Here is a 24,037-nt window from a genome sequence, read left to right as displayed (position 1 = left end):
ATTATGCAATCAATTATTTTGTGTTTAATAACCATAACAAATTTAAACCAATTTGTAGAAACTTATTTTCACTTTGACAGAAAAGTGTCTTTTCTGTTGAACAGTCTCAAAAACGCCAAATTAAATCCAGTCTTTCAGTGCTGTAAAATATGAAAACTTCTTTGGGGGGGGGGGGGGGGGGGGAGAATACTTTTTACAGGCATTGTAACTTTTTCAGGTCTCCCCCCAGTCTCTTTTGTTTCAGGAAAAACACGCTGAGCCTATCCAATCTGGGATAATCCCATAACTGAAGTCCTTTTACCCAGCCTGTTAAATTTCCTCTACATTCTCTCCAGCACAACCACATCCTTGCTCTAGTGTGGAGACCAAAACTGTACACTATACAAGTGCAGTTTAATCAGTGTTTGATAAAGCTGCACTTTTCATCACTTTTCTATGCTTTCACCTGTAGAGATATATCATCACCCTATCTACAGGTGTTGCCACTTTCAGGGAACCCCCAAGGTCCCACTGTACATCAACCTCTTTAATGCTCTACCATTTGTTCATGCCTAGTAATTCTCTGTGCACCTACTTCGGAAGCAATTTATAGATGTTAATTAACATATACAGTGGATTCCAGTTCATTGGACCATTGGTTAATTGGGCAACCATTTATTTGGAACATTTCTTAAAGAACAATAACTAGTCGAGAAAAGAGCCTGCATTCCCCGTTTATTTGGAAAACTATTCTGCTTAATTGGGACAGAAGGCTGTTTCCAAACAATTTTGAACTAGCATCAGTCATGTACACTCTGTGGCCAGCAGACTATACCGTGCTCAGAGCAAACAGTTTTTAAAGTAGCATCAGCTGTGTGTATTTGTGATCAAAAAGCAGTGATTTTTGTCACTATATTGTTGGCAAGAAATAAGCAGTAAGACAACTCAGAACTGTTTTGTTCACCGTGACTTCAAGCATCTAGGCTTCGAGATTCCAGGAACAGCCATTAGAAAATACAAAGCAAACAGTTTTTAAACAGGGTCAGTTGCATGTGCTTTGGACTGAATGATGCAGACTCAAAAGCGATTCCTGATCATCTTGGGTTTTTTTTAATATCTACTTTATGCAGAAAGGAAAAGAAGGTAGTCCATTATCTGCACTAGGTGTCTGCACTGATTTTGCTCATTTTCAGTCAAAAGAACATCGCAGCAATTTCATTTAAATGCACAATTTGTAACTCAGTTAAACCATATTTTGTCTTTGTGATGCCTTTCAATTATTTCCATGAAATTCTGGATCATGGGGCAGTTGCTTAACTAGTGTCCCAATTAACCACAATCTGTATATTATAGAACTTGTTTGGGGGGGGGGGGTGGAGAAATGCTCACAATTACATGGATAAGGTGTAAGCTTCTCCACAGACAGCTCTGAAGATCGAAGCTATGGGGCAGCAGCACTCTCTCCTAATCAGATGCTTTTGTATTCTGTACAGATTATTCCAACACATTAATGCTTGGTTGAGCTGCTAAACCCAGCCATCTCCTCCTGTTCAAGAAACTGACATGAAATAAAGAAAAGGATCTCCTAGCGTTCAAGTTCAGATTAATTTTATAGCCTGTAACATCAAAAGCAGATTAACTGGCTACCTATCTATTTTCCATGTCCAAATTGGCTGCTATGTCTTTCTACTAAGTCAAGGTTCAAATTAAGTATTATTACCAAAGTATATGTAACTTGAGATTCACCTTCTTGTAGGTAGAAACAAAAGAAGCACAACAGAATCCACGAAAAAAAACATCCACACAACAAAGACCAACAAACATCCAATGTGCAATAAAAACAAAAAAATCCAGCAAGCAATATATTAAAAAAATAAACATACACAGAACATAAACTGCAGCCTCTCCAAAACTGAGGCAACAGCCATGGAGCCAGTTCAGTCCTGAACCAAATGAAGCCAGTTCAGGATAATGATGGCTGCCAGCCATTGCTGCAGAGTCTGTTCAGCACTGAGGTGAGTAAAGATGGTCCAGGAATCCAATGGCCACGTGACAATAACTATTCCTGAACCTGCTGGCATAGACCCAAGACTCTTGGCATCTCCTGCCTGATAACAGCAGCGAGTACGCAGGGATGGGTCAACCCCAGGCAGATGGGACAGGTTCAGGTGGGGAATTTTGGCTGATACAGAGAAATAAAGTGAATACCCGTTCAACTTCTGCCCACTGCACCTTAATCATTTAATCTGGCTCAGCGCTTAAATCAGCTTAACATCAGTTCATTTTTCACTTTTGGGCCCAATACTTCAATCCGGCCCGAAGTCTGCCCTGGTAACACCTGCCACAACAATGGTGTACCTGCATTCTCAAGAGTCCAAATTACTGAATCCTTCAGGAGACCACAAAAACACCAGATTGTTCAGACTGCTTAAAAGCACTCCCTCAAAAGAAAATACAGGCTGTGGAGTGCAGTGGTCACAGTTCATAAGTAGTATATTTAGTAAAATAGCTAGTAGTTTTGTAAGCTGCCTGCAAAACATTGCCATATTGCCAGTGTCATCTTGGATAGTATTCAGTTGGCTAGTAGGTACATTAGAACAATCTACAGAAGTGAAAAGCTGCGATGTGATTGCAGTGTTTTTGTATTCTTGTTCTAATTCATAGCTAAGTTTAACCTCTACCATATAGAAAGCTAAAGTGGACAACGAAGGAATAAGTATTCAAATTTGTCTTTAAGTCACTGTATTACGAAATACATCTAGCTTAGAAAGTGATGTACCTCAATAGTTATAGCAAGTATGAGGAACTGGACATCCTACCTTAGGCTGCACGCCTAAATAGCCACTGCAGTTTGGAGCTCCACATTTACATACTGTCTTTCCAGTGCCCAAACATTCCAAGTGATAATTAAACGTTAGCTCAGATCCTGCAAAAAGTATTAATGCCATTAGTTTTATACTTGGACTCGCTGCATAAGTGTTGATAAATAAACTCAAACAATAGCATCGAACTTCCTAAATGTTATAATTGTATTTTCTGATGAATTAGCTAAGTTGAAGGTACATGTTTGGATATTATTTTTCAGCATTAAACTCACATCACAGAAATAAGGTACACCTCAGAGATTATCACTTATTAAAATTAATTGAGATTTCTTATAATAAAATAGGAGACTATTTGGCCCATTAAGCCCATACTTGCTCTCAGGTTAACAATCTCAATTGAGTCACGATGTGCTTTCATTCTATTGTGAATATTCCACAGTGATCACATGCTGCAGTTAGCGAATCCAATTTATGCCGATAAGGCGTTTTGCACATATTATTTACTACCCTCAAAACAGAAAAAAAAACCATGTAAGTGCCATAAGTAGTTAGCAATTGGTTTAATTTCACTATTTCAATCAGAAAAATGTCTCCAGCACTATTTAAACTGGGTAATGCTGTAACTGGACAGTGTAGCACCCAAAAACAGATGCTATACTATTAAACTTCTCTTCTCTATTATTAGTTTGGGATCTTACTCCATCTATTTCTGTATTGAATTCAATTCCATGTATATTCTGCACGGATGTACGTCTTAAACCCTTAACCATATAACAATATTTCTTACCAACAGCAATATCACACAAAGCAAACAGTCCAACTCTAGTGTCACCATTCACTGTCCACTTCTGTGTCTCACAGTTTGGCTTGCAGCTGTGATTCATGAAGCGTGAATAATTTCCTTTTGGGCCTGCATCAATTATACGATCCTGTTAATAATAAATTTACAGGTAAACTTGGCCTCATTTTGTAGAATTTAGAAATTCACAATAGAAACTTGTCAAAAACTGTTTGGAAGTCTGTATTATAAAGAGTTTTTAAATGTCTCTAGTATAAACATAGTAATATATAAATACTTACAAAATCAATACCTCAAAGGGATAGCGACAGAACAGATATGAAAATGATTTTTCAATAACAGTTAATGATACACAACAGCTTGGTTACTGTGTGTAGTTTTAATCACAATACATGAAGGGTATAATTGAACAGGAAAGGCAGCAGAGGAACTTCGCCAGGATATTGCCTGGGATGGAGTGTTTCAGTCAAGAGAACAAACTGAATAGGCTGAGTTTACTTTCCTTGTGTTTGTTTGGGTAATATTCTATACAATGACCCTAATGTATTTTGGAAACCTTTGGTTTCAATAGGTTGAGGGATCTTAAATGCTGGCAAAATGGTTAACTGGAGCAGAGTATGGTGAGGATGGAGGAAAAAAAAATTCAACAATGAACTCATAATCCCGAAGACAGTAAAGGTACGTGTTGTGTGTTGATGCTTAGGATCAAAATTTTAAAAAAGAATGACAGCTCAGATACAGATGATTGCTTAAGGCAATATAGTTACAGTGAATGTCAGGCCATTTTATCCTTAACAGTAAATTATCTGATTTCCTTGAAAAAGCTTTCCTTCATAACTTTTGGCTTTGTAGCCTCTCAGCTTTACCCAGTAATTACCATAATGATGAATAAACTCTTCTTGAGCTTCCAGCTGGATACAGGTATCAATTATAACTGTCATTTTTACGACAAGCTCTGCCATCTTCTTCCAGGGATGATGCTTCGGCATGTGCTGGCCTGTGGTACTTACACCCCCATAGTCTGTCCCTCCTGATTGGACAGTCCTCATCCAATCAGGTTTCTGCTCTCCCACCTTGCTTATAATTGAATTCCAGTTCTTACTTAAAGCGAGACCTTTGTCTTTGTTAAAGTTCTTTTCTTCTAGTTTTATTTCAATGGCTTCCTTTACCAGGCAGTTACAAAAGCCATCTGCAAATGCAGATGGCAAGGGTTTGTCATTGAAAGTCAGTTATAATCAATTAACTATACCTAGCTGGAAGCCAGAGAAGAGTTTATTCATCATATATACCAGGAAAGCATTAGATCCTTTTTTTACTGTAATGATACACAAGCAGACTTTTCCCAGATTTCTTGTTTGACACTATTTACACAAACTTATTTCTTCCTAATTTGACTTCATCCTTTCTTTCCTACTCCAACCACTTCCCACTAAAGCCATTACATTTTTGATGGCCTCCTATTATTTTGATTACTATTCCCTGGCAGAATGTGGAGTGTGTTTGACTGGGTGGTACTGACTTTACACATATTTCGGGAACATTTGGTTTCAAGAAGCTGAAGGGTTATTTAACACTGGTGAAATGCCCAACTGCTTATTTAAGATTTGGAATATTCTCTCCGGGTGATATCAATCTCCGCAACTTCATACATAGCACAATCTTTCTGAAATTACTTCTTATTGTGATTGAGGAACAGCTTTATGCAATAGAAACAATTGTGTAGTATGTGTTTCCCAATCCTAATTGCCCATGGCAAACCATCTTCCTGAACAGCTGCAAAACATCTAGTTCATATTTTCAGACTGCTACTGGGAGCGAACTTCAAAATTTAGACCCAGCAAGGATGAAATGGCAAAAAAATTTCCAAAGTCATAATAATTGTGAATTGGGACTGGAACCTTCAGCTGGTTCTGTTCCTATCATTCCATTCCTCTTGAATTCTGGAAGTGTTGGGAGGTAAAGTAGCTTTGTGAGTAAATGTAGCAAATTTGTAGATAGTCATGATGTGCTTCTATCCATGGAGTGCAGATCACAGAAATTGCTTTCTCTGAATAAACTGTTCTTCAGTGCTGTTGGCGCAAGACATGTACTGTATGAGCAAGCTGCGGATACTACATCATAAGACCATAAGACAGAAGCAGAATTGGGCCATTTTGCCTATTGAGTCTGTTCACTCATTCCATCATGGCTGATCCCTCTCAACCTCATTTTCCTGCCTTCACCCTGTAACCTTTGATGCCCTTACCAATCAAAAATCTATCAACCTCTGTCGTAAATGTACTGTACTCAATGAATTGGCCTCCAAAGCTGTCTGTGACAATGAACTCCACAGAATCACCACCCCCGGCTAAAGAAATTCCTCCTCATCTCTGTTCTAAAAGGACATCCTTGTAATGTGAGCCTGTGCTCTTTGATCCTAGACATCCCCCCCACCAACCTATAGAAAACATACTCTACATGCTACTCTGTCTACGCCTTTCAATATTTGTTATGTATCAATGAGATCTGCCCTTACTCTTCTAAACTCCAGGTGCAGCCCCAGAGTCATCAAATACATCTTGCATGTTAACCCTTTCATTTCTGCAGTCATTCTAGGGAACCACATTTGGACTCCCTCCAAAGCCAGCACATCCTTTCTTAGATAAGTGGCCCAAAGCTGCTCACAATACTCCATGCGGTCTGACCAATGTCTTATAAAGCCTCAACATTACATTCTTGCTTTTATATTCTAATCCTCTTTAAATGAATGTTGACATTGCATTTGCCCTACTTACATTGTATTCCATCTACCACTTCTTTGCCTGTTTTCCTATTCCAAGCCCTTCTGCAGCCAACCTGCTTTCTCAACACTACTTGCCCCTCCATCTGCAAACTTGGACACAAAGCCATCTATTCTGTCATCCAAATCATTGACATGTAACATGAAGTGTTCCTAACATAGTCTCCAGCAGAACACCATTAGTCACCAGCAGCTAAACAGAAAAAGTCCCCCTCATTCTGCTACTTTGCCTCTTGGCAGTCAGCTAATCTTCTATCCATGCTAATATCTTTCCTGTAATATTAATGGCTCTTATTTTGTTTAGCAGCATCATATGCAGCACCTTATCAAACTAATGACTTGTGTCTTGTAGTAGGTGAAAAATTTTAGATTGTCAGGAGGCAAAATAAAAATTGTCACAGATTGCCTAGTTTTTGACTTGTTAGTATTGATGGTCAAATTGAGGTACTGATCAGTGCTAGCCTTCAGGATATTAATGATGGCTCAGCAATGATAACACCACTGCCTACAAAGAATATTCTCTGTTGTTTAAGATGGTTCCATAACACCCCTTAATTATGAATCTTTGTGGCAAACTAAGTTTGCATGGATTCATTCTTTCTCACCGAGAATTATTGATTTTCAAGACCCATCTTTCAGATTTTGCTTACTGATTAGTGTCCATCTGTGTGGGTCAACACGAGTTGAATTCATAGTTTTATTACTTTCAAGTTACTACCTTGTCAAGAGTTAGCATGTAGAAGTTGGTGATGTCATGTTCCTGTGCATATTTGATTCGAGCATAACACTCCTCTTCATCTATCACCTCACCAACATATTCATTCACAAATTGTCCCTGTAAAAGAGTTACATTTAACAATGAAAATAAACATGCAAGTTATCAACACTTAAAATCCAAACTAGAAATAGTGGTAGAACTCAGTCAGTCAACCACATGCTGAGAAAAGAGAAACCGTTTAACAACTTGGGTCACCAACCATTTCTTAGAACTATGGAAGATGATATAATTTCCACAGCTATCAAGAATTTTGTTATTGGAAGATGTTTTAAATAAAAATATAAATAACAAACTGCTAAAATATTGTCAAAATTATTCCTTTGAAATTTGCAGGTTCTTACAAACTTCAGATCAAAATAGTGTTAGTTTTAATTCAAACTTGAAAGGCTGGAGAAATTATACGAAGAATGATTACCTCATTCTAAAATACAATTTTTAAATGAAATGGATAGTTTGGTCCAAGATGAGAGTTTATACTTTACCTAAGCTTTCTTCCATATTTCCATTGCATTGCGTTTCATGTCTAGCTTTTGAAAGCTTACAAGATATTGGTCTCACCTACGCCCTTTACAGTAAACTAACTGCTCCAAGAAATGCTTCCAATTTGCCCATTATCTACAAACATCTTTTATTTATGCTTTGTTTTAGATTTACTCAAATTGAAATATTCTCTTCATATCTGATTTCCATCAAGATTTCTGAAAAGTTTCACTTCTAAACAAAAAACAATAATAAATTCCCAGCCTATTCATTATTTTCACCACCCCCTGAAATTCATAGAATAGAAACCAGAACCGTTGACTTTCATTCAATGTAAAACTATTACAAACATGCTCCAAATTCTGAAGGTTTTCAGGTAAGGGCATTACTGATGTAAACCACTTATGTTAGGATGTTGATTTTGGAAAGAGTGTAATTTCTACTCCCAAGTTCCTGATAGCTTTGCCATTACCACTACTACAAAGAGGCCTAAACTTCATTTTCCTGCCTGATCACTATAATCTCTTTAGAACAAATATCCATCTGTGAGGGAGAGGGAGGGGGAGAGAGGTGGGGAGGGGGAGAGAGGGGGGGAGGGGTAGAGACGGGGAGGGGTAGAGACGGGGAGGGGTAGAGACGGGGAGGGGTAGAGACGGGGAGGGGAGAGAGAGAGTGAGTGTGTGTGAGAGTGAGAGAGAGTGTGAGTGTGTGAGAGTGTGAGAGAGAGAGTGAGAGAGTGTGAGAGAGTGAGAGAGTGTGAGAGAGAGTGAGAGTGTGAGAGTGTGAGAGAGTGTGAGAGAGAGAGTGTGAGAGTGTGAGAGAGAGAGTGTGAGAGAGAGTGTGAGAGAGAGAGTGTGAGAGAGAGAGTGTGAGAGAGAGAATGTGAGAGAGAGAGTGTGAGAGAGTGAGTGAGAGAGAGTGAGTGAGAGAGAGTGAGAGAGAGAGTGAGAGAGAGAGTGAGAGAGAGTGTGAGAGAGAGTGTGAGAGAGTGTGTGAGAGTGGTGTGAGTGTGTGAGAGAGTGTGTGAGAGTGTGTGAGAGAGAGTGTGAGAGTGTGAGAGAGTGTGAGAGAGTGTGTGAGAGAGATTGTGAGAGTGTGTGAGAGAGTGTGAGAGTGTGTGAGAGAGAGTGTGAGAGTGTGTGAGAGAGTGTGAGTGTGAGAGAGAGTGTGAGATAGTGTGAGAGAGAGTGTGTGAGAGTGTGTGTGAGAGTGTGAGAGAGAGTGTGAGAGGGAGAGTGTGAGAGGGAGAGTGTGAGAGGGAGAGTGTGAGAGAGAGTGTGAGAGGGAGAGAGTGAGAGAGAGAGTGTGAGAGAGAGTGTGAGAGTGAGAGAGAGTGTGAGAGAGAGAGTGTGAGAGAGAGAGTGTGAGTGTGTGAGAGAGAGAGTGTGAGAGGGAGAGTGTGAGAGGGAGAGTGTGAGAGGGAGAGTGTGAGAGGGAGAGTGTGAGAGGGAGAGTGTGAGAGGGAGAGTGTGAGAGGGAGAGTGTGAGAGGGAGAGTGTGAGAGGGAGAGTGTGAGAGGGAGAGTGTGAGGGAGAGAGTGTGTGAGAGAGAGTGTGTGAGAGAGAGTGTGTGAGAGAGAGTGTGTGAGAGAGAGTGTGTGAGAGAGAGTGTGTGAGAGAGAGTGTGTGAGAGAGAGTGTGAGAGGGAGAGTGTGAGAGGGAGAGTGTGAGAGGGTGTGAGAGGGAGAGTGTGAGAGGGAGAGTGTGAGAGGGAGAGTGTGAGAGGGAGAGTGTGAGAGGGAGAGTGTGAGAGGGAGAGTGTGAGAGGGAGAGTGTGAGAGTGAGAGAGAGTGTGAGAGAGAGAGTGAGAGAGAGAGTGTGAGAGGGAGAGTGTGAGAGGGAGAGTGTGAGAGGGAGAGTGTGAGAGGGAGAGTGTGAGAGGGAGAGTGTGAGAGGGAGAGTGTGAGAGTGAGAGAGAGTGTGAGAGAGAGAGTGAGAGAGAGAGTGTGTGAGAGAGTGTGTGAGAGAGAGTGTGAGAGAGTGTGTGAGAGAGTGTGTGAGAGAGAGTGTGAGAGGGAGAGTGTGAGAGGGAGAGAGTGTGTGAGAGAGAGTGTGTGAGAGAGTGTGTGAGAGAGAGTGTGTGAGAGAGAGTGTGTGAGAGAGAGTGTGTGAGAGAGAGTGTGTGAGAGAGAGTGTGAGAGGGAGAGTGTGAGAGGGAGAGTGTGAGAGGGTGTGAGAGGGAGAGTGTGAGAGGGAGAGTGTGAGAGGGAGAGTGTGAGAGGGAGAGTGTGAGAGGGAGAGTGTGAGAGGGAGAGAGGGAGAGTGTGAGAGGGAGAGAGTGAGAGGGAGAGAGTGAGAGGGAGAGAGTGAGAGAGAGTGTGAGAGTGTGTGAGAGAGAGTGTGAGAGTGTGTGAGAGAGAGTGTGAGAGATTGTGAGTGTGTGAGAGAGAGATTGTGAGAGTGTGTGAGAGAGAGTGTGTGAGAGAGTGTGTGAGAGAGAGAGTGTGAGAGAGTGTGCGAGAGAGAGAGTGCGTGAGAGAGTGCGTGAGAGAGTGTGTGAGAGTGTGAGAGAGAGTGTGTGAGAGAGAGAGTGTGAGAGAGTGTGAGAGAGAGTGTGAGAGAGAGAGTGTGAGAGAGAGTGTGAGAGAGTGTGTGAGAGAGTGTGTGAGAGAGTGTGTGAGAGAGTGTGTGTGAGAGAGCGTGAGAGAGAGTGTGTGAGAGAGTGTGTGAGAGAGTGTGTGTGAGAGAGTGTGAGAGAGAGTGTGTGAGTGTGTGAGAGAGTGTGTAAGAGTGTGTGTGAGAGTGTGTGTGAGAGTGTGTGTGAGATTGTGTGAGAGAGTGTGTGAGAGATTGTGTGAGAGAGTGTGTGAGAGAGTGTGAGAGAGTGTGTGAGAGTGTGTGAGAGTGTGAGAGTGTGTGAGAGAGAGAGTGTGAGAGAGATTGTGAGAGTGCGTGAGAGTGTGTGTGAGTGTGTGAGAGAGTGTGTGAGTGTGTGTGAGAGAGTGTGTGAGAGTGTGTGAGAGAGTGTGTAAGAGAGTGTGTGAGAGTGTGTGAGAGAGTGTGTGTGAGAGAGTGTGTGAGTGTGTGAGAGAGTGTGTGAGTGTGTGAGAGTGTGTGCGAGAGTGTTTGTGTGTGTGTGCGTGTGCGCATATAAAAATAGAAGATTTAGCATGACATCTCAGCAGCACAAATTGATTCACAGTCCTCACTGAAGAACCTAATTTTTACCTCAACCTTAAATAGACCTTTTTTCCTGAGATCCTGAGACCCATAATCAAAGATTCTCCCACTCAGGGAAGCATCCTTACAGGATCTCATGGAACTTCATAGTTTATGCCCTTTGACCCACAGTGTGGTGGTGACTTTTTAAACCTACTCCAAGAAATGTTTCCCTCCTGCATAGTCCTCCAGCCTTCTTTCATCCATGTGCCTATTTAAGTCTCATAAATGTCCCTAAAGTATCTGCCTCTACCACTACCCCCAGCAGTATATTCCATGAACTTACAACTATTTTTTTTAAAACTACCTTTGACAACAATATCCTCCCCCATTCTTTCCTCTAATCACTTTAAAATCATGCCCTCTTATTTAAGCCAATTCCACCCTGAAGAAAGATGGCCTCTCATCATCTTATAAACTTCTATCAAGTCATTCTCATCCTCCTTAGCTCCAGAGAAAAACCCTTGCTCGCTCAATCTATCCTCATAGGGCATGTCTCTAATCCAGGCAGCATAATGGTAAATCTCCATTGCACCCCCTCTGAAGCTTCCACACCCTTCCTATAACGAGGAGACCAGAACTGAACACGCTATGCCATGTGTGGTCTAACCAGGGTTTTATAGAGCTGCAACATTACCTCGCAGCTCTTGAACACAATCCTCTGACTAATGAAAACCAACACGACATGCCTTCTTAACCACCCTATAAACGTGCAGCAATTTTGAGCAATCTATGGGTGTGGACCCCACCATCTCTCTGTTCATACACTTTGCTAAGAATCCTGCCATTAACCATGTACTCTGGCTTTAAAGTTGACCTTCCAAAGTGTATCACTTGACACTCCTCCAGGTTGAATTCCATCTGCCACTTCTCCACTCAATTCTGCATTCTATTAATGTCCTGTTGTAATCTACGACAACCTTTTACACTATTCACAACACAACCAACCTTTGCATTCATCTACAATTTTGATAATCCACCCTCCCACTTCCTCATTCAAGTTATTAAAAAAAAAATTCACAAAAAGTATCCCAGAGCAGATCCATGTGGAACACCACTGGTCAACAACCTCTATGCAGAATATTCTCCATCTACTACAAATCCACACAGTCAAGTTTCCCTAGATTCCATGCCATCTGAGTTTTTTGAATAAGTCTACCGTGGGGAGCCTTGTCAAGCACCTTACTAGAATCCATATACCACACACAATTCCTTTTAGAATTAAATCAGGCTTGTGAGGCACAACCTGCTCCTCACTGTGCTAACTATCTCTAATCATACCATGCTTCTCCAAATGCTATTAAATCCTGTTTCTAAAACTCCTCTCCTATTACTTTCCTTGAACAAAGGAATACTATTTGACATCCTCCAATCTTCTGATACTACTCCTGTGGCCAGTGAGAACACAAAGATCATTACCAGAAACACAATGATCTCTTCCCTCGCTTCCCATAGTAACTTGGGGTATAACCCGTCTGGCCCAGGGGACTGATCGATGATAATGTTTTCACAAGTCCCAGCACATCATGTTTCTTAACCTCAACAAGTTCCAGCACATTAGCCTGTTCAACAATGACCTCACATATGTGGTTAGTACACACTTTACAGTACCAGCGACTTGGGTTAAATTCCTAATGCTGCCTATAAGGTGTTTGTACATTCTCCCTGTGACTGCATGGATTTCTTCAGGGCTCTCCGGTTTCCTCCCACAGTCGGTTAGTAGGTCATTGTAAATTTTTCTGTAATTAGGCTAGGATTATTCAGGGGATTGCTGGGTGGCGTGACTCGAAGAATTGGAAGGGCCTGTTCTGTGCTGTATGTCAGTAAATTTCTCTATAAAAAGTAAAAAGATCCCTTTACTGGTGAATACTGAAGTATTCTCAAAGGACCTCACCTACTTCCTCTGACTTTAGGCATAATTCCTCTTATCTCTGATTGATCCTACCCTCACTCTAGTTATCTTCCTGTTCTTCATGTACATTTAGAAAGCCTTGAGGGTTTTCCTTAATTCTTCTTGCAAAGGCTTTCTTGTGCCTCCTCCTAGCTCTCCTAAGACACTTCTTAAGATCCTTCTTGGCTACCTTGTAACTCTCAAGAGCTCGGTCTGACTCTTGTTTTCTAAATCTTTACTCAATCTAACATCTTTTTGCAATCATTAATCCTATTTGTCTATATTCAATTGTGGGCAATGGCTTTTTCACAACCTGCGTCCTTACCTAACTTTGTGTTATATGCAAAGAAGTGCATATTTCTTAACATAGACTCTAAAATAGCAGGGGCCCGGCACCAATTCTCAAGATATCCCCTTAATCTTAACTTTCTTTCTTGACACTGATCCATTTTTCTCATCGTGTTTTCTGTCTGTTAATGAAACCTGACTCATAATTGCCCTCAACCTCAAGCATCTTTATCTTGTGCAGTAACTTCTCATTTGGGCCTATACTGAATACCATTTAGGAATAAAAAAATCTTCACAATCTTTAAATATTCTGCTATATACATCTTCAAAGAATTAATAACTTTTTTAAGTTCTTTATAAAAAGAATTTCTCTCTCAGATAAAGTTCAACAGTGTTTAAGCATGATGGGTTTCCTGGGAACTTTGTTATTTGATGGATTCTACCATTTTTGAACTACTGTTTCGCATTTTCTTTCTCCATTCTTTCTGTTGGACAATCACAATTACTACATCACATCCATAGACTCAGCAATTATTTTAAGAATATATCATATGGTCTAAGGGACTTATCTGTTTGTAAAACCTGTAATTTATCTGCCAAAAAAGCTGTAACTTTTGAAATTAAAACTACTTTTAGAACAATGATAATAAGGTAATTATAATTACCTTAAACATAACCATTTACAATATTCTGAAAATAAATCTTTTTTCCAACAAGACGTCACCCCACAAAGGAAGTTACTATCTTTAATTTAGGCAAAAGTGCTCATCCAATGGAAAGCAACTTGTTATGGCTCAACTCCAAATTATTTCAAGTCTCCTCGGAAACTATAACTACAAGTGAGATATGCAGTGGACTCCAGTTTCCAATTTGTATGGAAAACCATAAAATAGTGAACCACTCTAAGACCTCATCTCTCATGTAACAGTCTATTCTTTCCCAAATGCAATTTCTAATTGCTTTCAATATTCAGAAAGATGTGAAGGTACATAGCTTCCCACCCCCACCCCCCCAGGTGTGAGCTCCATGGTAACGTAGTTGTTAGCATGATGCTATTACAGCTCAGGGTGTTCCGGAGTTTAATTCTGGCACTGTTCTGTAAGGAGACTCTGTATAGAGCTGGATAGATATCTGATGGATAGGGGAATCAAGGGATATGGGGACAAGGCAGGGACTGGGTATTGATAGTGAATGATCAGCCATGATCTCAGAATGGCGGTGCAGACTCGAGGGGCCGAATGGTCTACTTCTGCACCTATTGTCTATTGTATGTCCTCCTCATGGAATGTGTGTGTTTTCTCTGGGTGCTCAGGTTTCCTCCCACAGTCCAGATACATTCCACGCTGTATTGCTAAATAAATATCTCACCTTCTTAATATTATATTTTGCAAGTAAACCCCATCCTCTCCCTGGAGTTCTTAAAATTTCCACTTCAGGATACTGCCGCTTGGTGAAGCACTGGTTTTGACATTTTTCTCCTGCAGGACATACAGCTGGATGGCATTCATACATTAACATTCTGTTCAGGCATTCAGAGTCTACCCCACAGGGATTCTCATCAGTTGGCTTACAATTACATCTTGGAATCTCAGAGAGATCAGCAGTGTAGATCTGAGCTTTACCCACGGCCTTGTTTACCTTGACAAAAAAGCAGATAGTTAAACCTTGAGGTCTTAATTGAGTATCTCTTCACATTTCCTATGAAAAGGAAGTTAGTTAAGTTGTAAAATATTGCAATGTGTCTTTACTCGGTCATTCACTAAAGTAAAAACCAGCTGCACACCAAGGTCTTATCTATATAAAAAAAATTGGATTCATCTATAAAAATAATCTGAAATATACACCAAACAATGATGCTTAAAACACCTAACTATGTGACTAGGGATGCTGTCTGGCCTACTGAGTTGCTCCAGCATTTTGTGTGTGTTGCTTGGGTTTCCAGAATCTGCAGATTTTCTCTTGTTTGTAAGTATGCGACTGTCAATCTATAGTAAATGGTGAGATTATCATCTTTTTTCTTTTTACAATATTTTTATTCAGAAGAAAAAAAACAAGATTTACAGAGTGCAACGCATAGATACATCTCAACATAAATTGTGTATATTCATATATTGTAATAAAATTGATCAAAATGTTATAGCATAACACATAAAGGTATACCACTCTGTAATCAAAAATTTAAAGATAGGTCATACATCATAAAATAAATTTTTTATATAAAAAAAGTCAACCCCCTACCAACTATCAAAGAAAAGAGCTGATGGATGATAATGGATAATTAGAAAAAAACATTCGCTTAAGAGGAGAAGATTAAAATATACATAAAAGTCTGTGCACTGCTAAACATAAATTGGAGGTAATTTAGGAAAGGTCCCCAGATATCATAAAAAAATTGTTTCAAATTTAAGACTGAGCAGCAGATCTTCTCTAAATTTAAATAAGACATAATATCACGTAGCCATTGAAGATGTGTAGGAGGGGTAGACTCCTTCCATTTAGGCAACATTGCTCTTCTTGCTAAAAGAGAGGTAAAAACTAAAACCTGTAGGTTAGGAGTATTTATTTATATCTTCATTTGCAATAATACCAAACAAGGCAGTAAGGGGATTTGGACCCTAAATAGTTGTGAGAAGGTATGGAATACTTCCCGCCAAAACTTTTCAATTTTAGGGCAAAACCAAAACATATGAATTAAAGAGGCATCAGCAGAGTTGCATTTATTACAAAGTGGAGAAACATTCAGATAAAAACTGGACAGCTTGTGTTTAGAAATGTAAGCTCTATGAACCACTTTAAATTGTAGAAGAGAATGACAAGCACAGAAAGATGATTTATAACCTGTTTAAGAATCTTATTCCATTTATCATCAGAAATCTGACTATTTAAGTCATCCTCCCAAACTTTTTTAATTTTATCTAAAAAGTCTTGTCTAGAATCAATCAACAAGTTATAGATACCGGTAATAGAACCATGAACAAAAGGTTTTAAATTTAACAGATCGTCCAGTAAATATTTATCAGGACCTATAGGAAAAGTAGTTAATTGGAAACGTAAGAAATCTCTAATTTGAAGATATCTGTAAAAATGTGCTTTTGGGAGTGCAAATTTAGTTGACAATTGGTCAAATGAAGCAAGAGATCCTGAGATAAACAGGTCCCAAAAACATTTAATACCTAGTTCATCCCAATCCTTAAAGACTTTGTCAGTCATGGAAGGGATAAAAAAAAATAATTAAGAAGAATGGGAGATGATAATGAAAAATACGCTAAGCCAAAACAATTTCCTAAATTGAGACCAAATCCTTAAAGTTTGCTTAACAATTATGTTATCTGTTATTTTATTTGCTGAAAAAGAGTATGATCCAAGAAGAGAGACAATAGAGGAATTTTTTTTTTTTTTTACAGAATTAACTTCTAAGGAGACCCATGATGGGCAATCTTTACGATAAATAGGACCAGAAAGTAATTTTCCTTATATTGGCAGCCCAATAGTAAAACCTAAATTTGTGTAGGGCTAATCCACCCATCTCTTTATTTCTTTGTAGGTAAACTTTATTTAAACGAGCTTGTTTATTATTCCAAATATAAGATGTTAAAATTGAATCTAAAGAATCAAAGTAGGTCTTAGGAATAAAAATAGGTAAGGCCTGAAAAAGATATAAAAATTTAGGAAGAATCTTCATTTTAATCGAATTAATTTGGCCAATTAAGGATAAAGAAAGAGGAGACGATTTAGAAAGCATCTTTTTCACATAGTTCAATAAGGGGTTTAAGTTTTCTTTAAATAAATTCTTGACGTCTTAGGTAATTGTTACACCTAGATATGTAAATTAACGTAACAACTTGGAACGGAAATTTGGCATTTGATGACATTAGGTCATTTAAAGGAAATAGCTCACTTTTATGTAAGTTCAGCTTATATCCTTAAAAAGAACTAAACTGGGAAATTAAAGAAAGAACCGAAGGTAAAGAAGTTTCAGTGTTAGAGATAAAAAGTAAAATATCATCAGCGTATAATGAAATTTTATGAGTCATACCTTCCCTTAGTATACCAGAAATGTCCTTGGATTCTCGAAATGCTATTGCTAAGGGTTCTATAGCTAAAGCAAAAGGTAAAGGACTAAGAGAGCAACCTTGTCTAGTTCCCCGCTGTAGTTTAAAGGGCTTAGAAATTTGAGAGTTTGTAATGACCTGCACGGTAGGAGACAAGTAAATTAATTTAACCCAATGAATAAAATTCGGCCCAAAATTAAACTTTTCTAAGATCTTAAAAAGATAATTCCACTCAATCCTATTGAAGGCTTTTTCTGCATCTAAGGATAATATACACTCTGATATTTTCTTGGATGGTGAATATATCACATTCAATAACCGACTTATATTAAAATGTGAGTAACGATTTTTAATAAATCCTGTCTGGTCATGTGATATAATAGATGGTAAAATATTTTCAAGTCTTCGAGCTAAGATTTTGGATAAAATTTTTGCATTAACATTTAATAAAGAAATCCATCCGTATGAATGACATTCAGCTGTACTTTTTTTTTAAGAATAAGAGAAATAAAAGCTTCATAAAAAGATTGAGGGAGTTTACCTGATTTAAAGGACTCTGATAAAACAGAGGATAAATAAGGTGTAAGTAACGTAGTGAAAGTTTTATAAAACTCCCCAGGAAAGCCATCAGGTCCTGGGATCTTACCAGAATGTAAAGCATGTATAGCCTCAGCCACTTCTTCATTGGAAATAAGCTGATCTAACTGTGTTAGACTATCAGCAGACAATGTAGGAATGTTGATATTACTGAAAAAAGCATTCGTATAGGTATCATCTGAAGAAGAGTCAGACTTTAAGGTAAAAGTCTTTAAATACGTTGTTAATTTCAGAATGGTCGGATATCTAAGTACCATTATCTTTAAAAATTTCTGTGATTTGACAATTAACTGTAAAAGATTTTAAGCGATTGGCTAATAACCTGTTCTATCCCCGTGAATGTAAAATTGAGTTTTATCTCTCAACAGCTGTCGTTCAATTGGGTAAGTCAGTAGAAGATTATACTTGGATTGGATTTCAATACGCTTATTGTACATACTTGGATCTGGAGATAGGGCATACTTTCGATCAAGATCTTTTAATATCACTGCTAGGTCAGACCTTTCTTTGTCAGCTTTTTTCTTTATATAGGTAGAGTAAGAGATAATTTCTCCATGAATATATGCTTTAAAAGTATCCCAGACTATAGTACCAGCAGTATCTCCTTTAAAATTTTCTTTAAAGAAAAAAGTAATATGGTTTTCCAAAAACTTTAGAAAATTTTTATCAGATAACAATGATAAGTTAAAACGCCAACTTCTATTTGGCACAGAGTAAACAGGTAATCTTAAACCCAGAAGCACAGGTGCATGATCAGACAAAGCAATCTCCTTATAATCACAGTAAGTACCAGTGGAAGCAAGTTTCTATCTATAAAAAAAGTAGTCAATCCGAGAATACATATGATGAACCTGAGAGAAATATGAATTTCTTGGGGGTGTAAAAAACGCAACACATCGAAAATACCACATTGAAATAGAAAAGATTTATAAAGTAGGACTGATTTATTAGTGACAGGGGTTTTACTTGAAGGGCGATCTAATATAGGGTCAAGCCAAAAATTAAAATCTCCACTCATCACTAAGGAATACCGATTCAAATCAGGCAAAAAAGAGAAAAGTCCAAAGAGAATATCATCTAACAAAAGAGGCCTCAAAACTGGTGCTCGAAGCATATAGGAAGGAGATTGAAAATCTGGCTGAGTGGTACCATAACAACAACCTCTTACTCAACGTCAGCAAGACCAAGGAGCTGATTATTGACTTAAGGAGAAGGAAATTTGAGGTGCATGAGCCAGTCCTCAATGGAGGATCAGAGATGGAGAGGGTCAGCAACTTTAAATTCTTTAGTGTTATTATTTTTTGGAGGATCTGTCCTGGACTGAGTACATAAGTGCAATTACGAAGAAAGCATGGCACGGCCTCTATCTACTTCCTTAGGAGCTTGTGAAAATTCAGCACGTCATCTAAAACTCTGACCATCTTCTATAGATATGTAGTAAACAGCATATTGATTGGCTGCATTACAGCCTGATATGGAAACACTAATGCCATTGAATGGAAATTCCTACAAAAAGTAGTGGATACAGCCCAGTCCATCACAGGTAAAGCCCTCCCCACCAATGAGCACATTTACATGCAACACTGTCACAGCATCCACCTTCATTATCACCAGGGACCCACCAAAACATGCTGTCTTGTTGCTGCTGCCATAAGGAAGGTACAAGAGCCTCAGGACTCACACTACCAGGCTTAGGAACAGTTATTATCCCTCAATCATCAGGCTCTTGAACCAAAGGGGATAACTTCACCCACCCAACTTCACTTGCCCCATCACTGAACTGCTCCCACAACCTATGGACTCACTTTCAAGGATGCTTCATCTCATGTTATATATTATATATATTTCTTTCTCTTTCTTTTTGTATTTGTTGTTTGTCTTTTGCACACTGGTTGAACGCATCCAAGTTCGTGTAGTCTTGCATGGATTCCACTATGGCCATTATTCTAATATGGACTTGTGGAGTATGCCTGCAAAAAATCCATCTCAGGATTGTATATGGTGTCATATATTTACTTTGATTCTTGCACCCAAGAGCTAACTATCCCAATTACAATAAACCTTGCACTGGGCTTTTCAAAAAAGCCTGACTTGCATCACTAATTCACCTCATAGTGAAGTACTACCATGTAAATTAACATTAGTATAGCAACAAGTTGTGCTCATTCCTTATCTTGTTAGCTTACGTCTAACTTCCATGCTTGAAACTTTGAAGTCAAGTTAAACTCCATAAGGGCCAGATACATCTTGTATTTGACCCCTCAGCTTTGAACAGACTTACTGCTCCAGCTTGGAAAGTTAAGTAATTATGTGGTTATTTATTTTTCTATTTTATCTTAATGCTTTATATTTCCAGAACTTCAAGATACTTTTAATTAAACATTTATAAATTAGCTGTCAAAAAGCCATCAGGACAGTCCAGGGTGGGACTTGACAACACTTGCTTGGTAAGCCTTCTGTATTCAGATCAAGTTAAGGTGGGCAGGCAGATGTTGGGTTGGATCCAATATGATCTGGCCCACTGACTCAAATTCAGCATTTCACTATAATAAGATTATGATCAGCAAACATTGTAAACATAATCAGATCAAAGGTCAAAGGGTTTCAAGTAGCTAGAAACAGAACAAAGAGTACAGTAGTCTTTGTTAATGTTTCAATTTATTAGAAAAGTAACTTAATATATAAATAATCTGCTTGTTAATAAAATTATTTAGCTTTTGTCAAGCTATTGGAAATTCCAAAAACTAGAGAGCTGCAGCAGGAAAGAATTTAATAAAGAACAAGAGAATTTTTCTCCCCTTTTTCATTCACTTAAATTCACACACCATTTACAGAGATATGCTAAAAGGTTTTGTTAAGAAGGACTGACAGAGACAACACACCTGCAGATATAACATTATGCAAACGTTAACAGGAAGAGAGGTATTTTAGAGTACACGAATGGAACTGGAAGGGTTGCATGCCATTTGTTATGATACATGTCAAAAACCCACCAAAGGATAGGGAAACCAATATCTGGTTCTCTCCCAGGGCAAAATTCTCAGCATTGGGTTCTGATCATATTCACTAAGTTGAGCATGTAATGAAAGAACTTTTCTGAGAGATATCCCAAGTTATCTCCTCTGCTCAAGTTCAAGGCATACACTATGTGTTTAGCATAAACCCATGAGGAATTTCTTAAATTAACTTCAGTTGTTCTGTCAATCAAAAGATCTAAACAATAACTTGATAATAATTTGTGAGAACCAAAATTAAAGCCAAATGAATATGAATGTAACCCTAAGAATCTAATTGCAAAACTTAAAAGAGAAATAGTGTTGTTTGACATAATGCATTCAGGACACCAATCTTTACTTTATAAACCTGATTATAACCATCATCAACAATAAGGTCTTTCATTACAACAGGTTTAAATATTGTTAACGTGGCAAATCCCACATGATGATATACAGATAGTGCATATCATTTCAGTAAATGTCTTTCAGGTAGTTTTCAGATTCTCATCCCAGGCACATGCAAAAGCCACTGGTATTAACATTTTGTTGATAACACAATGCTGACACATAGTGCAAACGTTGCAAAGAAGAACAAGATCCATTACATTAAATATTTTTAAATTTCTATCATTTACACCATCATAGCCTCTCCACATCCTCAGAGCTGGAAGTTCCAAAACCATGCCATTTCCCATTGACTTATGGGTCTATTTAGTATCTATAAGGTGAACTTCTGCTGTTTTCCCCAATTTCATGTGAGTGATTCTGAAAAGGGCAAGCCTGTTATTTTTACATGAGACTTGGAACTAAATGGCTCAGAAGATGTAACAACAAACCTGATACTTGCCCCAAACTCCAAATTAACCCATACTTAAAGTGGGGCTTGGGATGCCGGTTGGTGTGTTTTAATAAACACACAATGCTTCGAGGTATTTACAATATTTTTATCAGCATCGTACTGCTACCACCTTTGTGTACAAGTTATACAGCTTCAGCACTCGGAATGTGCACCTAATGCAGTACATTCCATCCATTTATTCTAGGAGCAATTGAAAAATCACTACCTTTATATGTTTGTATGGTGGTGGTTTTTTCTCATTCCGTTTGTCTTCCTGCGCCTGTCTCGTCTCTCTTTGAGCTTTCAACTCCTCAAATCTTTCTGCCGCTTCTTGTAGTGCTATTGAGAAGCCAATGTAAAATCTCAGACATACTACTGCAGTTACAATAGCATTAATAAAGATTACAACCATGCCCCGTCATCTTGTGACTATATACTCTCCTCGATTAATTATGAGAAGGGGAGATCAAGGAAAAAAGGATTGGATAAGGGACTGTTGGAGATTTAGGTGACTTTTTTTTTCCTCTCTTCCATTTCACAAGGGCCACCTGGAGGGATCAGTCTGTTGCTAAGAGTAAAGTGGAACAGAAAGCTGAAAAAGAATTCCAAACAATGCTAACTATGCAAAATAACAATTTACATAGCATGTATGTCAGTTGTAATATACAAAAGGTATTTCCCATTCAAATGACAGCCTGAATGCAGAGAATGAGGGTGGAAACATTCAACTGATTTTTAATACAGGGAAAAGGCAACCAAGAGAAATAAGACTTTAGGAGGTTATTAGTTATTGACAGTGTGCCAGTTTAATCATGCTTGGAAAGTTGCATTTAAAATACTAGTTTATTTCAAGAAAAGGACTATAAAATGCAATAATTGTAGTCTCTAGCAAATATAAATTTTGGAAAAGATAACCAGCAAAAATGAAATCCTCTAGTCATGTTTATTACAGCCAAATGAAGAGTCCAATGATTAGAAAAGTTTCCTGAGTAGGCATGAAAAACTTGAGCAATACTTTAAAATACTGAAGACAACAAAAATTACAGCTTAAAAAGCATAATTTGTGATAAACTGTCCTTTGCTTGTATAGAATCAGAATGATAGTATTTGAAAACAAGCCATTCAACTCTTCTAACCTAACACGACCATCAACCCATTTACATTTATCTCTGGTCAAGTTTTAAGCATTCCTCTTGCTCCAAGCATTTAGAACCCAATACCGCTGACTATTTAAAAACCCAATTATTAATGATACCTCGCAACAAGTTATAAGAAACTTTCCCTAATTCTTCACATTGAGATAGGATGCTTGAAATGGTAGAGTTCCATTAATTCTAAATTCTGATTTACATAAAATTCCCCAAATGTTCCTGTAATTAATATTACCTTTTTTAAAAATGGTGTTAAGACCTTTGCATTTTTTGTCTTTGTTCCCTTTGTCCCCTTCCATATACGAAAACACTCGTGCCTGGTAGGTCCAGAAGTAGTCATTGGATCCAAAGAAGCGGACAGGAAACTCGCCAATTTCATGTTTCATCTTTTGGATATTTACAGGTACGTTTTTGGGATGACAAATTTCAGCAGGCCACCATCTGACACAAAGGTTTAAAATACAGTGGAATTAAAATTGATGCAAAATTTGTTGTTCATGACCAAAAAACTGAATCTCAGGAAGTAAATGGATGGAGAAGTTAGGTGAGTTTTTGCCAATTCTACTAATCAATGCGTGGCTCTTCAGTGCAGCAAAAAGCAATTCAAGTTTAAATATGCCTACACAAATTCATTCACATCTTCCAAGAATGTTTCACTACAGGTATTAGTCCAATATTAGGGTTTTATTATGGAAATATTAAGTACTGTGATATTCAAATACTTTAGCATTCCCTTAATATTAGATTGCTATGTGGAACATATTTTTTTAAGTAGAAAGATACAGCCTACAACAAAGGAAAATTGTGTACATTGAAGGGTGTATCACCAGATAAGACAATGGTGTGAATATAATTGTATTACTTGTTTCATATTTGCCATTATGTTTGTGAAAATATCCTAAAAGACTTAAAGAATCCTAGGAAGTAAATGGAAGGAGAAGTTAGGTGAGTTTTTGCCAATTCTAATAATAAATGCGTGGCCCTTCAGTGCAGCAAAAAGCAATTCAAGTGTAAATATGCCCACCACAACATCCAAAATAACATTTTCTACTTATTCTGCTTTGTTGCTACTGAAAATTAGAACAGTGCCACACAATTTGAACATGACATCTGCTGTCATTTCTGTTTACTACATGATTCAGATCTCTTTTTTATTCCATCTCCAACCATGGACAAAAATATTCACATTTTCATTAATATAATGCCCACCAAAAGGTTTAACATGAGATATGCTGGAGTGAGTAATATAGGTGTCAATTATTTAAATTGGATTAAAAACACAGAACTGAGGTTAGCAAAATAAAATATTAAATGCCTCCAGTAAAATCTTAAATTTCATTACATACAACAGAAGTTAATAAATAAATTATGTATTTTTGTTTTTTAGTGTAGCAAAGTTAAATATGACAAGACTGACATTAAGGTG

General features: G+C 38.2%; 1 protein-coding gene across 5 annotated transcripts in view; it reads right to left on the bottom strand.

Annotated features, from left to right (window-relative positions):
- Window positions 1-24,037, bottom strand: part of LOC132405366 (histone-lysine N-methyltransferase NSD2-like) — a 215,892-nt gene that overhangs the window by 23,457 nt on the left and 168,398 nt on the right. For all 5 annotated transcript variants that reach the window (XM_059990117.1, XM_059990116.1, XM_059990115.1 and 2 more), the window contains 6 exons: window positions 22,847-23,052; window positions 21,687-21,799; window positions 14,346-14,615; window positions 7,101-7,217; window positions 3,592-3,733; window positions 2,799-2,905 (listed from right to left, as the gene is read on the bottom strand). In XM_059990117.1, coding sequence (XP_059846100.1) covers window positions 2,799-2,905; window positions 3,592-3,733; window positions 7,101-7,217; window positions 14,346-14,615; window positions 21,687-21,799; window positions 22,847-23,052 — 955 coding nt within the window. The remainder of the gene's footprint in view (window positions 1-2,798; window positions 2,906-3,591; window positions 3,734-7,100; window positions 7,218-14,345; window positions 14,616-21,686; window positions 21,800-22,846; window positions 23,053-24,037) is intronic.

This window comes from Hypanus sabinus, chromosome 15 (assembly GCF_030144855.1).
Source record: "Hypanus sabinus isolate sHypSab1 chromosome 15, sHypSab1.hap1, whole genome shotgun sequence".
NCBI classification, from domain to species: Eukaryota; Metazoa; Chordata; class Chondrichthyes; order Myliobatiformes; family Dasyatidae; genus Hypanus; species Hypanus sabinus.
The sequence above is the reverse complement of the archived record's forward strand: the minus strand, read 5'-3'. Positions and strand labels throughout refer to the sequence as shown.